The 18,142-nt window shown below is 40.4% G+C and overlaps 2 protein-coding genes across 15 annotated transcripts in view; one reads left to right on the top strand and one right to left on the bottom strand.

The window, feature by feature from the left end:
- SCLT1 (sodium channel and clathrin linker 1) overlaps positions 1–4,031 on the top strand; it is a 364,373-nt gene extending 360,342 nt beyond the window's left edge. For 3 of the 4 annotated variants that reach the window (XM_064651522.1, XM_064651521.1, XM_064651526.1), the window contains 3 exons: positions 554–632; positions 1,724–1,819; positions 3,777–4,031. In XM_064651522.1, the coding sequence (XP_064507592.1) occupies positions 554–632; positions 1,724–1,819; positions 3,777–3,839 (238 nt within the window). In that variant the 3' untranslated portion in view covers positions 3,840–4,031. The remainder of the gene's footprint in view (positions 1–553; positions 633–1,723; positions 1,820–3,776) is intronic. The other variant, XM_064651523.1, reaches the window with a different exon arrangement.
- Positions 4,032–6,634: 2,603 nt separating this feature from the next.
- The window catches only part of JADE1 (jade family PHD finger 1), a 50,041-nt gene continuing 38,533 nt past the window's right edge, over positions 6,635–18,142 (bottom strand). For all 11 annotated transcript variants that reach the window (XM_064651510.1, XM_064651513.1, XM_064651514.1 and 8 more), the window contains 6 exons: positions 17,827–18,038; positions 16,627–16,794; positions 15,949–16,065; positions 12,882–13,406; positions 11,198–11,315; positions 6,635–10,316 (listed from right to left, as the gene is read on the bottom strand). In XM_064651510.1, coding sequence (XP_064507580.1) covers positions 9,427–10,316; positions 11,198–11,315; positions 12,882–13,406; positions 15,949–16,065; positions 16,627–16,794; positions 17,827–18,038 — 2,030 coding nt within the window. In that variant the 3' untranslated portion in view covers positions 6,635–9,426. The remainder of the gene's footprint in view (positions 10,317–11,197; positions 11,316–12,881; positions 13,407–15,948; positions 16,066–16,626; positions 16,795–17,826; positions 18,039–18,142) is intronic.

The raw sequence follows: 18,142 nt of genomic DNA, 5'->3' as shown, positions 1-18,142 counted from the left end.
TATGCAAATTGAGGATCACTAAAACTCATTCAGTATAAAAGTAAAAAGACTGCTTTGAAGTAGGTGGTATTTTCCTTTTCCTCATGAAGTGTCACATTGTTGTCTGTCTCACAAGTATAGAATGATTTATTTTCAGGTACTTCAAAGCACCTTTAAAATGCCCACGCTGAAGTCTGGTAAAGAAACACCAATTAGAATGTTAATCTCAATATTGAATGCACTGTGCAAATGCAGCTTATATTTACTACATACTAGATATCATGCCTCCGAAATAAGATTCAATAAACAGAAATAAAACCCTGTAAAATGTCAAGTGCTCTTGACAAACTCCTGCTGATTCCAAAAAATACATCTCATTCCTCTGCCATTACAGTTTTGAATACACAGCATGAAGAAGTGATGTGTGGTGCTTTTGAAATCAGTGTTTTAAGAGTAACCCTGTAATTAAAATCCACTATAAGCCCCTACAATGCAACGAAGGACCTATGAAATTACGTTCCAATAACTGAAGTACTACTGTGTGCTAATCAGCATCTTTTCTTCTGATTCACAGAAGTGAGCTGTGTCAACAAAAACTTCGTAGCCAGGAGCTCATTTCCCAGCTGGAAATAGCAAATGAGAAGGTAACTGAGGTAAGATAATGACTGATGTGACAGCTACTTTCAGTTACAACCTGATGTGTGTACACTTGGATCTTAAAAAAAACATGTTTAGGTGAGTTATGTTGCTGGTTTAGAGAAAATTAAGGATATTTGACAGGGATAGTTAGTAATAATTGGAAAACTTCACTGTTTCTGCTGACTGACATGTTCAAACAGCAGGAAGACAAATGAAGTTTACTCTCAAATTACCAAAGTTAAAGGAGAGATCATCTTTAAGGTGACTAATTTAGACAATTCAGGAAGTGTTTCTGAACTTACTTATGCCTGTGGATTCATGCAAGCCTCTAAACAGAAGCAGGCATTGACATTGTGGATAATGTGGCATAGACAGAGATACCAAGTTCTCCACATGCTATGTGGACAGTAGAATTTACCTTCTGTGTCCATATATGCATATAGCAAAGGTATTATTCATTAAAGATTAAGGACAGGATTGTTTTGGAATGTGCATTGTTCAATAATTAAGGTCCACTTTAAAAAAGGACTTTCCTGTCAGCCTCATAAATCCGGGAAAACATCCAGTTCTACCCAGGATAAGTCCTTCTATCTTGTTTTTTGTAGTGCTGTGTTACTTAGAGGAGAAAATTGGGTCTGATGCAAGAATAGATTTCTTTGAGTAAACGCTGGTTAAGAAGGGCTTTGTGCGGACCCTTTGAAGAGAACAGAGGAGGTCTGTAGCAGGTTTATCAGCCCATTTGTATTATCTAGTATATTCCTTTTCCTTTTGAGTATAGCTAAAACATTTACATGTTTTACCTTACATAACAAGGTTGCGTGAATTAAATTACTTGAATTAAAATGTCAGCTTTTATGCATCTTGCTTCAAGATGGTGAAATGAGTAAAACTTCCCCTGCAAATTAGTCTGAGTGCAAAAAGTCACGTCATGTCATATCTAAGCTGGAAATTCTCTATAATGTGTCAGCAGTTTGTCTTCAGGCTTACTGTAAAGGGAAAACATTTCCAATTCTGACATTCCTTTGTGTTAAGCTTTTTTGCTGCAGTATGTGTGGATTCAGTGAAAAGAACTTGGCATTGGTAATGAGATATTCCATTTACATAGGATGAGACATTAAAGATGGAATATCGTGAATACATCGATAGGCTCCAAAGACGACTGAGCCAGGCAGAACAGAGGGCAGCTACAGCATCTCAACAGGTACACAACTCACAGAAAACGTTATCTAAGCACATTGAATACAAAAAGCACAGAAGTACTCACTTTGCATCAATCCTGAGGCAGAGATGATCATTTACGTGCATTATTACTAATATAATTTTAACAACAAACTTGTATTTTGAATGTGTTGCCTTCTGACAGGACGCCTATGTGACAGTGTAGGTTTGTTTATGGAAACCAGTTTGATATGAATTAAACTTTAAAATGTGTTAATGAAGGTGTACGATCATTTCCAGCTTCCGAAATGGCAGCAAGCTAGCAAAGACAAAAGAAACCCTTTCACTAACTGCAGCTCCTGTTTGCACAGAGCAGGTTGTTTATCTGTTGAAGAACACCCCACTGCAGTTACCATCAGCTACGTGTAACAGCTGCAATAACTCCTGCAGTGACAAAAATACTGAAAATTGTGCAGACAGAATAGGAAATGCTTGTTTTTTTCCAGTCCATGGGAAGAGGGAAAAGAGAGATGGTGTATATATATGTCACTGTTTAATTTTTCCATACTCTTTAAGCTATACAACTCTAAACAAATCCCCTGGATGTTTATATCCTGGGATCACTTATTTTCCAAGGAGGTTAATTATTCAAGTTGGCCTCCTGTTAAGTAAAGATGGTCTTTCTGCCTCCCACGTTTTTTTACAGTGATTTAGGAAACTGATTTGCAAATTATAACTTGTTAATATGGGTGACCCCATGTGAGCTGCAGAGAGAAAATATTTTACTGACCTAAATTGTGCAGTTTTAGGACAAATGGCATTTTTTTCTCAACAAGAGAGAATAAGAGGGCATAGCTGCCAAGCTGTCATAACATAAGCTATGGTTCCTGGCTCTAAATGCTCTCTGTCATGACAAGGTCTACTCAGCTGCTGAAGATTTGCTCTGAAAGAGTAATTTATTTATTTATTTAACCTCGTGTTTGTTAAAGGGATCTGTTCAGCTCTCATACTTCTGGGATGCTGTCTTCCTATAAAAAACCAAACATGGTCATGTCACATTTCAAGGGAGTAAACTTGTGGCCTCCGTGCCCATAGAGAAAGAGGTCCTGTTGTTCCAGCAAAGATTGGTAGTTAGCTGTTCCTCACCAGGCTCCCTCTGAAAGGTAACAAAGAGATTTGATAGACATTCAGCAGCTGAACTGTTGCCCATATCTTGTTGCCAGAGTTCAGAACTGCCTTGCCGTCTTCAAGCTTGACAGAGGTCAAGCTTGAAGCTTGCTGTCAGCTGTCAGGCCTGGCTGCTCTGTAATGACCTCAGAACTGCTGTGCCAAGCCCCAAGAAAAGACATACCAGCAGTGTCCTACTAAAGTCTGGAGAAAGAGGTCTCGAGGAGTAGTGTTGCAAGAATGTCCACTCTTCTGAATCTGGGTATTTATTCTCGTCCAGGTCTCCAAAGACTGAATGTCTGTGTGTGTGTTCCCTCAGATTCAGAATGGGATTCTCTGTATTCTCAATCTGTAGGCTGAGGGCTGCTTTCTGACTTAATTGTGCGTTCTCATTGTATTATCCAGCTTACTTGTAAAATTAAATCAAATATAGGTTAGAGGTGGACTAGTAGGGAGCCTAGAAATTACACTGTTATTGTGGACAGTTCAATTACTCTAAATTTTAGCTTATTCTCAAATAATAGTAATTGAACAAGAAACATAAAAAATACAGGATAATGGCTGCATAGGTTTAAAACATGTCTATTCTGTAGGTGTTCTTTAAAGTGTACTCCTGATACCTGATCTTTCATCATCTTGAATTCTTTGGGACCTAAAATAAGACAAAAGCAGTAGTCATCTATAGAGCACATTGTAAATTCTCGTTTATCCCGAATTCCCATTTATCTGTGCTTGTTCTCTCTCCTTTGTAACACCTTCAATATAGAAGTTCTACTGTTACTTTGATCCTACAAAGAATTATTAAGAAACTGTTTGCTTGTGTTTCATTACAGCTCAGCCTGATAACTACACAGAATAAAAAAGCTGCTTCTCTGAAGGATCTGGAAAATATTTAAACGTATGTATTGCTCATTCACCACACTGGAGTTAAGAAGATTGCTGGAGAAACTTCATATTAGAGCAATAAAGTAAAATACACAACAAGGCTTGTAAAACTTAAACATTCTCTGGTTTATTCCGGTAGGAAAGGGAGTGGATGAAGGTTCTGTTTCTGTATGCACAATAAAGATTGGAAGAAGAATGCAGAATGTTGTTGGTAAAGTCCTTTAATATAGCAGATGAAAAAATCTGACACAATGCTGTGGCATATTTGGGTTTTTTGGTCTAAAATGTACCAGCTATGACAAGATTGTGTACAGAGAGTAGGTAACACTTATACTGAAATTCATCTTGGCTTTGGTCATGTACAGTCAATACCTTTAATTTTTCTTTACAGTGCAGTAACTTGGGAACAATTTAAAGATCCTTTATGAGCCGTAGCAGGACTAATTACATAACGAATGCCAAATAGTTGCTTGTTTTGTGGTCAGTGTTCGAGCTGCAAGATGCCTCCATTGCCTTCCAGTTTTAAGAGTTTTGTTCAGTTTGGTCTGGTGCCCCTGGCATACAGGTAGTAACTAAAATGCTGTCATGGCTCCTCAGACAGCTCATTTCTAAGGACTGTAATATTTCTACAGTTGTATTTTTTCTTCCTAATTACTATTTTGCAATTACATTACAATTCCTTGCTTTTCTGTTGATCTGCTCCCTTGGTTTGTATGTGTCTGGGAACATCCATTCTCTGACTTCAGTTTGCACAAAGGTGACATCATCCAGATTTTATGCCTTTTAAAATAGGGGGATTGAATTCTACAGATGCCAGTATGTGGGATTCCTCTTGTCTACGTGTTTTTCCTTGATAGTTGAGAAACTTTATATCTATCATTCTAAAATCAGAGCCGAACTCCATTTTCTCTTTCAGCATATATTATAAGGACTTGATAGGTGTTAACTGATTTTGAAATACTCCGATCTTAGCCTTAAGTGACATAATTTCTTGTCCTTCCTCTTGAATGTCAAGAGTATAATTTTGCTTTCTAACTTCTAGTTCCATTGATGGGTAGTGCTTACCCAAAACTGCTGGTTTGGACTAACAAACCTGTATGATCATGGCAGTGGATCTTCACCATATTTGTATTTTAAAAAGGCAGGGCTGGGTTGATCAGCTCAAGACTTTGTGCCACCTCCTGAAACCCTGGCTGTGCAGGTAGAGCCTGCAAGATAGATGCAACTTCAGGAACAATTCCTTCTTACTGCAAGGGGAAGTCACTAGTTCCTACAGTGGTACTGTCTTTACTAGTGCTTTCTTCATTTGATATAAACCTGTACTTGTTGCAATCTAATTTTGCTACAATGATATTGAAGATTCTTCAAAGTGACATGGATACACTGTTCAAAAGCTCCAGAATTCTGTAGGGGTCAAGCTTCATTAATCAGCCATGTGTATGATACAGAGGGAGGCAAGTACCAAGCACCTTATTTTCATTTCCATAATGCACAGCTGAGATGATGACCAACCACCTGGGAGATTCTGTGTGAGCTATTAATCCCCTTCACTCCTCTAAGACAGGCTCTGACTGTGAAGTGAAGGCTGGCTGGAAGCATCAAGCAAGTCTGAGTATTTGTTTATTTGTTCTTCAGGGCACAGAAGGGCACCTGTGTGGTTCCTCATTAATTATGGATACATTCTAGCTCTTGTGTGATGGCTGTTTGCCAGAACAGAAATTGCAGTGATGACACAAGCACCTAATAGTGAAGTTAAGGGGCAGGAGAGCAATTACAGCATGACACAGGAAAGGAAAAGGTTTCCCTTCTGTCTGCCTAATCCTCTGAGCAGCTAAAAACAGACCAAATGCATTTGGCTGTACCACGAGCAGGAATGTGGTTACATGGAGCTCATCGTACTACCACCAACTCCTGTCATTTTCCTTTGGTGTCTAAAGGAGACTGCTTGCATGTTGTTCCCAAGTTGGGCATTCAGAGGAAAGGCAATTGCTAAGGCAATTAAAACTTGAGACTTGCTAGTTAGGTAAGTTTTGCTCCTTTCCTTGATATGCTTCATGGCATGGAGCTTTTCATTTAGCTGTCCGGGTTGTTTTACATTTGTTTCTAGCTGCGTATTTCTTCTTCCTCTTCCATTGGAAAGTTTGTTTCTGCAAACTTACTTTCTCCCCCCCCCCCCCCCCCCCCCCGTCACCAGGTTTTGAGTAGTTTAAAGATTCCTTACTTAGTGTGATAGTACTGCCTCCCATTGACTAAAAATGTTTTTGACTGTCTATTTAGGAAACATTTCTAGGTGATCAGATTCTTTGCATTCAACAGGTGAGATTTCATTTTGCATCTTCCCAAGAGCCCTACTCCTTGTGAAACAGGCCAGACAGTGAAAGATCTACCACTGGTGTTTTTCAAGATGCATTGCTAGATGTGAGCCTTTACAGCCTTGTCCTTTTCTTGCTCTGCTCCAAGTCCATTCCGCATTTCTGCATCTTGAGTTTAGAGGAGTCCTCATCTTCTAGAAATCCTGCTATAGCAGGATATCTCCAGGCAATTCAGAATGTGAAATGAACATTCAGCCTAATTATCCTGAAAATCCACAGGTACGAAACCTGGTGTGCCTCTTCCAGTGGAACATGAATGAAGATTATGGACTTTGGAAGGACATCACAGATCAACAAATTTAAACATTTTGAGGTAAGCAACATCTCTTGAAGGATCTAAAGGGAAAAAAAGTGTTCTGTTGATGGGATGGGCACAGCTGTCAGTAAGAAGTAGTCCTAAAAAAAAAAATAATTAAAAAATCTTGCAACTGCAGTCTGCATTGTGATATCTGTACTAATCCAAATTAAGTGCTTGTTTTAACCATGAAAGTTGTTGACATCATTGCAGTGAAATGTTTCTGTCAGAACCCAAACAAGAATACTGAGAAGTCTAAAACGCTGCTGGCAAGGATATTGCAAAAATGTACAGCATTTATTCACATACAGACAAAGGCACAGTTCTACCAAATATTTTAACAAAAAATACAGCTGTCTTCAACTAGGTCTTTAGAAATACTTCAGAAAAGGGAGAAAATAAATACAGGATCGGGCAATGTCATATAAAATAGTCATTTCTACATATACTTTTTATTTCTATCTGTTTCTCTTCATGCACCTTTTTTTAAATTAATTTCAGCTGAAGGGACACCCAAGCTAGGCACATAGTGAAAAATCTTCTGTACAAGTTTTTCAAATATAATGACAATTTTCTTAGATTTCTGAAATTAGGATTTTTACACAACACACAGAACCCTTCATTTACATTTGTCTGAGTTTATAACCTAACAAATGGCATTCCAGGCAACTTTACAGACATTCAACTAGCCTACAGCTTGACAGAACACACTGATCACATCAAAGATCTCTTGGTCAGTCTGCACAAGGAAAGGGAACGCTTGAAAACAGAAATCCAGCAAATCCCAATAAAACACAGAGGTGGGTTTGTACTATAACTGCAGTACTTAAAACACCTTCTGCTGAGAGCTAAGTATGGAGACAAAACTAACCTATGGAGATGGTCGTAACCACAGCTGGCTCACAGCCTTTTCAGTTTTCATTCAACTCAACTAGAAACATTACAAAGCTTTTTACCCTAAATGTAAGGGGACAAAACAGGTAAGGCATTAACTCTGCACATTAGCATTCATAATAGTGCAAATTAACAAGGTACCTCTGTCCAACTGGCGTGAGGTTAAAGGTTTACTCAGAATCCAAATTTAGGTTACTCCATCTATGGCTTGACAATTCTCATGTGATTATGAGCTGCTTGCTTACAGCAGCCTATCTGTCAGTGCCTGTCTAGAGAACATTGCTGGATGTTGAGTAGAACTTACCTGTTTTTACCTCTTGTCTGCTGTTTGTACTTTGAACACATCCCAAGAGTGATTATGTAACCTCAGGCACCAGTGCCCTGCCAGACTTTCACCTTTGCAAGTCATGTAATTAGTCTGACAACTTGGGACCAGCAACAGGAATTTAGATGTACATAAAATTCCCCTTCCTCAAAAGGTTAAGACTTCTGATTTTAAACAGTAATAGAGATGCATTCGGCTGAAATATTTACTTGATAATGATAACTTGCATAGAAAGGGTGTTAATAAGCCTTTTTTATTTTCTGATTGAATCCTCTGGAAGACTCAGTTATGGCAGAGGAATTCTGTGTTGTCAAGTGTTCCCTGCACAGGAGGCAAGGGTCTGACATTCCAAAGTGAGTGGACACTGTAACAGCAGGCTTGGAGTAGGAAAGGGGAGAAGGAGGTTCTTTGCACCTTTCATTGCTGCTAAAACTTTTTCACCAGTACATACCTGTCTTACATCTATGCAGAATTCCAAAATCTACAGGCTCCTAACAGTCCACTGTGCTGTGTGCGCTCTACTTGGTACAAAACGGTGTCCTCACAACCTGTTAATATTATTGCTGACAGCTTAATAATTATTGCCATTTGCAATTATTAAAAAAGTACACAATCAGAACATGAGTTCCCTCTTCCATCAAATCTAGTCCAGAGTAGAACGAAATAATTTTTCTTCATTTGACTGTAAAGAGCTAATCACAGTTTATTGCCTTTGCATTTTATTCTATTTAAAAATATATATTCATGTCCATTTAAAGCAATCTTTTCAGTGTCATTAGCCTGGCTTTCCCAGTACCTACTATTAGTGCATCTGTAGTGGCCTTTGGGAAATTCTCCTGACTAGTGCTTTAGGAAACTTCTGTCTTGAATTGTCATCACAAGCCCAGAGGACAGTGACTGACTAACAGTGAAGGATTATTCCATGGGGTGCTGGAACCCACAAACCTGCCCCTTGCTCAGAACTGAGCCAGCTGGGAGCATCCTCTGTGCTTGGTCTGAGTCTTTCCAGCCCTGCCCTGTCCCTTCCTCCTTCTCTGGTACAACATCATGTCTACTCCTGGTCATCATTTCCATGTAAACTCTGGAGCATACAGAGGGCTTTGAGCTGCACCTGTGCTCAAACTGAATGCAACAAACACATTCTGCAAAGAGAGGAGAAAGAGCTGCCACCATCCAAGGACAGTGACCATTTGTAATGGGATTTAGCAGTGCAGTGCAGTATGGTCTAACAACCATCTTCCATTCAATACATGAGTTAAATTAAGAGCTTGTGCTTTTCCAGAAGGCAGGGGAAGGAAATAAAATTTTCAGTGCCTTTTAGCTAAAAGGGATGAATGCAGACTGATTCCTCCTACCCACCCTAGCCCCTTCTAAAAGATTTCTGTGAGTTATTTTACTGTTCATCCTAAATCCTATTTAAGTAGTGATGACATTTCTCTCTTACTCAGGAAAGTTGCAAATAAAAGAGACTCAAACTTCATTTCTGTGAGAGAAATGGAGGTGAGGGAGTGGGGGGATGGATGGAGCAGAGCAAAAAACAAAAAGCTTAAAACAGCTTTAAGTGCATGTAAACATATTTAAAACAACTCAGAAAGAATGGGTTATTGTCAGTCTGTAGCCATGTCTAAGAATGCTCCTCTCTCGCACCAATGAATAAACATGGCGTTGGCTTGTAGGCAGTGACTCTACTGACACTGTCTCCCTGTGTCCAGTCAGGATGCCAGGATGCTTCTCCTAATAATGTCCGTCCTCCTGCTGATAGTGCTGTTTGGACTGAGCCTCTGCTGCCTGCACTTTTTTTCAACCACTTCAGTCTCCGAGTCGCTCATTTCAGCATCAGGGACATATCCATCATTCTCACTGTCAGGCTTTAACTTCCTTTTTGTCCTATCCTTCGGCGGAACTCTGCCCATGCCCATGTAGGGGTAGCTGGAGTTCTGGCAGCAGGACTCCTCCACGTTTTCACCCTGCTGCTGCCTCTCTCCCTTCTTTGGAATTCGGAATCCACCCCAGTTTTTCACTGGGGTCGTGGGCGTTGTAGGCACTTTAACTACTCTCTGAGTAGAGTTTACTTTGATGAGACCCCCATTGCATTTAGGCACTATATCCCTCCCAGTGCCAGGTTCTGACCTGCCACTGGAGTGGTTCGCAGCCCTTTTGTTTTCTGATTGCCTCTGAGAGAGTTCTGTGGGTCTCAGTGGTTTGTGGTTGTGTTTAGAAGTCTTTTCTTTTAGTTCTGCCTTGGCCACCTCGGACTGTGAGCGACTGTCTCTCCTCTTCCTGTGGTCTGGTATAACTATATCATTTTTCTGCTGTGCTGACACAAACCGTGTTTCTGCAAAGGTCTTGTCAAAATTTAAAAAGCTACCTGAAGCAGCGCTGTCTTCCCTCGGGCTGGGCTGCCTCAGCAGGGATTTGCTGTCATTCCCAGACCTGTCTCTCTTGTGCGATTTTTTCAAGGAGTGGGTTAGAGATGTGCCCATCTGTTTCCTGAAGAATGCAGAATGCCACTTCAGATCCTCGATCTTAGGGGCATTGGGGCCCAAAGATGGACTGTTGAACAACACTGTGTTTTCCACTGAAGAGAATGAGGAAGGCACACCTGAATGCAAACAAATTAAGTTCAAGTCATGCAATTCCATATCTGTGTAAATAGCAGTTTTGAACAGCAGTTCCTCATACCTGACTTCCGTATCAGAAATAGGTATTTAGTTGCCTGTCCTGCACCTTTACACCACGGCTCCATAGGTATGTTATGGTTTCACCACATCCTGCTGGTGTAGCTTGTTTTCCTGTAGCCATGCTGCACCTTATTACACTTGTAGCAAATACAAGTCATAGCATTACTCTATCCACTAAGACAGAGATGCTTCTCAGAGAGGAAGGCAAAAAGCAACCAGCAAGTGGATCTCACTGATTCCATCTAAAATATTGTTTATTAGTTACTGAATAGTTAAGGGATAATCTAGTCACTGCAGTTAATTTTGAAGGTATTAATCTTTCTGAGAAAAGACTGTCAGTAAGATTAGGCATAAAAAAGCCACAGCCTTAGAAAAACAGAGTGCTATCTTTTCATGTCTTTAAACTGCCATGGATGCTGCAGAGCAGCACATGCTAATGCAGTGGCACTAACAAACCACAGTGGCACTAACAGACCACAGCCTTGCATGGTGCCATACGGCCCCTGACTGTGAGTCATGGTCTCCCTGTCCTAAGGAATCATTAAAGCATCACACCAGCAAGGAGCAGAAGCAGCAACCCAGGCAGTGCCCCATGGATATGGACAGACACAGCAGTTCCTACAACAATGTGCCCACCATTCCAGCTACACACATTCTCATTCCTTCTCCTGATGCATGGTGAACTCCACCACATTTTAATGAGAACAAATGAGGTCCTGTTTGTCCTTCACAATCAGCTGTCACCCTGTAAGCAAACCTTGTGCCTGTGCTCTCACATGAAGAAGAGAACACTGAAGCATACCTGAAACTCTTTCTTGTTCCAACTGCTTGGCGTAGCTATTAAATATCTGTTCTTGAACTTTGCAAACAGATCTCTTGATTTTTTCCCTCCGTGTCACCATGTAAGTGAGGTTACGCACCTGGAAGGCAGCAAGTCAATGAGTTTTACAGGGATTATGTTTCTATGATGTTGTCTATCTGTGCTTTGAATTAATTCAGTTGAAGTACTATACACCCTTTAAACACCATTTAAATTTAACCACCTTCAACACATTTCTTAGAAAAGAGTCTTAAATACCATTTAACTGACAGAATATTCTATCAGATTTGGAGGGCTGCAGCACAGAACTAACTTCTATGAACACTTAAATCACACACACGAAACTTAAACAAAGGTTGGAAATCCTTAAATGTACTCAAATATTAAATATTTCCCAGATGAGGGAATCACCGAATAGTACACATGGATGATTCCAAGGCTTCTCACTCAGTTCAGCTGCATACATCGTGGTGCCCTGTGAACCTTGCAGGCTGATCTCGATAAATGTAAAAAGTGTAACTGTTTTTGTAGAAGTCCCTTTTTTAAAAAATCCAAATTATCTTGGAGGTACAATCAGCGGAAACACAGAGTAGTAAAATACTAAAAATACTACAAAACTCATGTATCTTGTTTTGATATCACATGTAGAAATGGAAAGGATACATACAGAATAATTTAAGATCCAGAGAACATAGTTACAAACTCTTAATTATTTAGCAGATCAAAGAGAGGATGAAAAGAAATCTTGAGCACATGGGGCAGGAACAAAAGATCCCAGGTAACAGCTAAGATCTTATTGAACTAGAGAAGGCCCATAGGCTGGAGTTGAAACTAGAAAATACTCAGAAGAAGAACTGCAGCAATGACAAGAGTAAGTCATCAGGATCCTTTACAAAGGATGCAGTAGATACATAAGCACCTGCTGTCTTGATTTAAAGATTAGACAGTATTCTGGAAGAAAGGCTCTCGTTCACCTACAGGTTACTGAGTAGAACTCAAGCTTGTAGGGATGTGAAAAACTAATTTCAGTACTTTTTCTGTCTCCTCTAACAGCTCTTAAATTCTACTAGTTAAACAGAAAAGGAAGGAATTTGGGTCATTACAGGACCAGATGTACTTAAAACACCAAAATGATCCTACTGAACTGTTCTTTAAACATTCAAAACCTAAATGACTCGAACATAATTTGCCTCCCAAACCTACTACACAGATTGTCCAAGGAAACGTCATCTTACTCTGCTGTGCCAATGAAAACCAGATCTGCTGCAAATCAATAATCTTTTCCTTCTTGTGCACCAGCTGAAAGGAACGTGAAAGGAACGTGCCCTTAAAGGCAAAGAAGGCTCCAGCTGAGGGCTGCAGTACAGTCCACAGCCATCAGTGTTAATCAGCAAAAAAGCACTAAAAAAACCATCAGTAACAAATCACAAAAAAAAACCAAAAAATCCAACAGTCTACCTGTAGGAGACTGAATACCACAAGCCAAGACCTGCTGGCCCCTGACCCTTGTTGTGCAAAGGGTAACTGCTATGCTCTGGAGAAATTCAGTGTTAATGGTATTTTCTGACAAGGCAGCATGAGGTGTCCTGCTCACACAGGCCATCACCAGGAGAGTAATTTGGCATCTTGGCCAACTCTAGCTGGCACAGGTGATGTTGTGTCTTACCCGCTCCAGGTCCTGACGGAGGTGTGTGAAGAGCTGCAGCCTTCGGAACAGAACATCCTGTTCCCGTTTAGCCAGATTGTCCTCTTCATCCTTCTTTGGGGTAATCAAAGGCTTATTGAAGTTGGCTTTTCTCTTCAGCTTCCAGTACTGGTAAAGAAATTCCACTGGCTCCTCAGGTAGCTGCAGCACTTTAGCCACTTCCAAAGACTCAACAAATGTATAGAACTCATCCTCCAGCTGCTGGAGCTTTTGCTTGCGAAGGCTGACTCTGTGGGCCTCCTCCTGGTTTTCATCCATGCTGTGGAAAGGGTCAATGCAGGCAGGAAGAGAGCTGTCCTGAATTCCCTTCTCCTGACCTGGGCTTTGATTTGAAATCTCATCATCAGCTTTCTTGGTGGAACTGTGCTTGGGACAGTATGACTTGAACTTCACTTCATCATTCTCTGCCAATATCGTCTTCATCTCCAAGCCACAGTCAAATGCACAGGTGACGTGAAAGGCTGTTCTGCAGTTCTTCACTGAACACTACAGAAATTAGATTAAAGTTAAACAAATAAATATAAAGTTAAGAAGCCACACTGCCTAAAACTATTCAAGGAGCCAGGGCTGCTTTGGAAGAAGAATGCTGTTACCATGTTCTGCTTCTAAGCTGCACATACTTCCTTATTCCTTTTTAGTTAGGTTTATGATTTAGTGCTTTCAGGTCAGGAAAGGATCAAGTGGCCCAGAGGGACAGGAGTGGTTAACCTCTCACAGCCCCATCATGCTATTCCATAACCAACAAAGCCACAAAAGGAGGGTTCCTACTGACACCAGAGCCACTCGTCTACGGCAGTGTTACCCAAAGGAAAGTGTTCCCCCTTGGACTGTGCCAGTATGAGGGGGGGGAATATCTTGGTGGCTACAGGCCAGTCTGAGACTTTTAATTAAAAGTCCTTCCTAGCACCTTTTGCTACACAAAAGGCTTCAATTGAGAGGCATTTTTTTTCTGCTGTTATGAGGAGGAGAATAGGAAATTCAATTTTTTGTCATTTTTCTTGCCTCCCAGTGAACCCAGCCATCATGGAGTGATGGGCACTAATTCACCTGATTTGGCACTTCACTTCCATCATATCTAACTTCCTTTTGCAAAATGTTGTCATAGCTATTGCCAGACACCAACTGAAAGGTTTAAAAGTATACACACACATATGTGTTTGTATCGATTTACACCTCTGCCTCTGGTGAAGAGGATTTAAAGTGGAAATGAATATTAGTGCTCCTAACTAGGAAACAAAACTATGCTTAACTCAAGCCATCGACCCTGAACGAGCGACACACTGCACTAGGATGTTTATACAGCAATTTGTAAAGAAGCCAAATCTCTCTCTCGTCTGGGTTTTCCTGCTTAGGTTGATTCAGCAGCCAGATGGCTTATAAAGGTACAGCTTGGTTTAAACTGCACAAGCTTCAAATGAACAGTCTTTAATAAAATCAACATATAAAAGGAATTAAAAAATATCAAAGCACTTTTTGCCCTTTACTCTCCTACTAACAAATAGGGCAGAAGCATCCCAAATGGAACACTGAGCAGTACAGAGGAGTACTTCAGCCATAATTAGCTCTTACTGCCGACCAGGTTTTAACTGGGAGAAGAGGGGAAAACCTGTCTCATCAGAAAGAAATCTGCTGAACCTAGGAGAATATGCAGTCTTGTTTTTTCCCAGCTTATTGCAGCAGCTATCTGCCCAGCCCGACACACAGTTTCTTAGCTTTCCTAATTGTTGGGCACATCTCAGAACCTGGTCTGGAGAACAGAACAAAACAGTTTCAACTATGAAACAGTGGCCAAGAGGAAGGGGACAGCTCTGCAAGGAGGTACTACGACTGCAAATTTATATGCTGTGGACAGATTTATTTTCTCTAGTTAACATTTCATATTTCAGACATTCCTTACATGGAAGCAGATTCATAGGTTTCACTGGAATTACTGCTGCATTGCTGGTCTACAGCTCTTTCTGGCAACCTCATCGATTGACTTGGAACAGGGGGGAAAAGGGAAATGGATATAAACTAATTTCAAAGTAGTGTGGGATTTGAGCAATTTGTGTGCCTTAATGATGGTCTGACCACCATGGATCCTGTAACGTCAGGCTAGACCCCAAAAAGAAAGGGTTCTACTTCAGCCTCCTTATGAGACTATAGTATCAACCTCTCTGTCTCAGGGAGCTTCCTAAGGATCACTTTGCTGAAGTACTGGAGGTGCTTTGAGGATAAAGAGCATCACCACAACAACTAAGCTACATCTTACTATCTTCTTCTACACAATCACAACATTGCCCCAAAGGGTCACCTGTCCTTACACTCCCTCATCATTTATTCACAAATAAAGGAGATCAAAGTTTTGTCCAGTGTCTCAGGAAACTAAATACCCCCTCTTTCAAAAATCTGAGACTTGGAAATGTGTTTTCTCAATCTTTCTAGATTTTAAAATTTACCATTTCTGAGTGATTTTCCACTGTAAAGGATCTGCAGGTGCTTTAATGGCAACAACCCAATGCAACTATGCACATGAAATGACATTGCCCAGTCTGAAATGCTCTGGTGCAGATCAGTTCAGTTATTTAACAGTGACAATTCAGAGGCTATGGTCAGAAAAGCTGAACCCAAATCCAACTGAAACTGCAGAGAGAACTTAAAAGGTAGATGAGACAAACAGGCACTGACCCAAGAATGTGAGCTGTTGGTATTCAACAGTTTAGAAGTCACTAAATAGGGACAGGAAGATAGGTTTTAGTATTCAAGCTTCATTTTCTCATGTGGTACATCACAGAAATATATTTTTTTCCCTCAACAACATTGAAGTTTTATTTCAGTGTAGTAATAAAAGTATCAGCCTATCAACAAATTAGGAACTCTTATGGGATGACCTGGTTATTATTATTAAAATTTTACTAGAAAGTAAAAGCAAGCTAACACTCCAAAGCCCTTTGTGTGCACTTAAGTCCATAGTAACAACCAGGAATACATTTTGTTATCTACTAAAAACTTACAAAAACCCCACAGTGTATTTGTATGATTAAATTACCTGTATAGAAGCTCCAACTTTTTCATTACAAAGGCTGCACACAAGTGCCCACCTACTACTGGGAATGTGCGAAACTTTTGTGATGGGCTCCATTTTTTCTGGACTTCCAATGCTCACCTAAGAGAAAAAAGGTTAAAAAACCAGTGACTATACACTGTTAACTGGAAAGAGAAACAATTTTATCAAAGAAATCAAATTCACTGTGTGCATATGCAAACTTAGTGTGTTCCAAATTTCTCAGTTTATAGGGAATTAAAATTCTTTTTTTTAAAAAAAATCAGTTTCTCACTTCATGAACAAACCAGTTTCAATGTGAAGCCCATGAATTTAAGATTATCATACAAGATGAATACTTTGATTATAAGAACCTGCAGGAATTTTCACTGTCACATCCAAACCTTCCTGATTCACTTCTACAGTTCCATTTACAAAATGAAACCATACCTTGTGTCCTTGTTAAATGAGCTTTGCCAGCAGAAAAGGCCTCATTTTCCAATTCTGGCTGACAAAGGAAATGTAATTACTTTCTTTACTGATGAAGCATCATCCCAACTGACTCTATATTTAACCAAAATTCTTTTATACTGCCTTCCTAAGTCCCGCTAAATCTATACTACACACATTGAAGCAACTCCCAGAATCGCCACAGCCTCAAACCCCCAGAGGATCAGCACATACCTCTGGAATCCACAGAGCACAGCTAACATGCACCCACTTGGTGCCACTCCGGGTTGGCTTCATGGCACCGCCCTTCTTGGGACACAGGAGGCACTTGGGCTGGACACCCAGTGCGCAGGTCCTGCAGAGCCAGCTGCCTTCTGGCACCTTGAGGATCCCATAACATGCCTGCATTCCCACATACAGCACAGGGAAAAAAAAACAGAAGAAAAACCATTCATTTCTGGTACTTTTTAGCTCTTTACACATAGCCTCTCACGACTCTCAAAATTTTTCTATTCAGAGGGAAAAGTGCAGAAAAGCAATTGAGAACACACTTTTCAGAAGATTGCATCTTTACGGAGACTTCTATCCAAATTACTGTCAGTTTTAGTGCACTGAAGTTTCAGGTTTGATGTGATCAGAAAACCACTACAGGTCTAAAAACATCTGCTTTACTCTGCATACCTCATAGGGTAGCCACTTGTACCTTACAGGTCTTCTAGGCTTGGTTCTTTATCATTAGTACAAATGCATTTAAGTAATGAACATGCAAGAAAATGTGTTTCCTGCTCACCAGACAACAGTTTTCCGAACACAGAATGACAACACAAATTTGTTAAAGCTGGGAAGGAGGGACAGGCTGATAGGAAAGCATCTGCCTCAGTAAGAGGCATCCATGGAAACAGATATGCTAAAACTGTATCTCTTCTTTCATTTAAGAAAACTGCCACAAAAAGGCATCACATAGTGGTGCTTCCTCAGGTTGGCTCAGTAGGTTCTCTATGAAATTATCTGTAATAAATCCTGTGTCCCTACTGACTGCCTTTTTTTCCCTCCCTGCTGAGCCTAAGCTGCTGATCCTAAAGGTGTGTTAGCCCCAGAACTGCACAAGGAGAGGAAAATACAGGAAAAGACGTGACCAGGTGAGAATGTACAACAATGCACAATGTATGTTTTGGGGAGGGCAATTCATCACCTTACAGCTTCCTCCACACATGCACAATACCACTTTTAACCTTCTTAGCATAACATTTCTAGAATTACTCCTTCTTATTTACATAATTTCTGAATTCATCCCATTGCTCAATGGCGAACCCTGCAACAACTTAACAGATTGCTGTCTGTCACTGAAAAAAAAATCTAACCTGTTATCTTCAGTGGTTTGAAAAAGTTTCTGTCACCACCCTACATCCCCCTGCTGTGCTTGGGCTGCCATACCTGGTGCACACAAATATTGCATTTGTCACAGAACACCATTTCATTGCCATCTTCTCCATCTGGAGACTGACAGACATCACAGACAACATCTTCATCATATTCAATCCCGAGTCCTTCTTCTGTCTCGATAGCATGATTCATGTTGTCGTAGCAGCGCTGTTCAAACTCCTCCATGACCCTTTCCATCGTGTACTCATCCAGCTCAGGCATCCCTGGAAGACAAGAGTTGTTTATTAAAGGAAACAGTGATAGCCATCGCCACACACAACTCCACTTTCTTTTTTAGTAGCTGAGTAGATACAGCCAACCCCCACAT

Source organism: Pseudopipra pipra, chromosome 4 (assembly GCF_036250125.1).
Source record: "Pseudopipra pipra isolate bDixPip1 chromosome 4, bDixPip1.hap1, whole genome shotgun sequence".
Taxonomy (NCBI): Eukaryota; Metazoa; Chordata; class Aves; order Passeriformes; family Pipridae; genus Pseudopipra; species Pseudopipra pipra.
The sequence above is the reverse complement of the archived record's forward strand: the minus strand, read 5'-3'. Positions and strand labels throughout refer to the sequence as shown.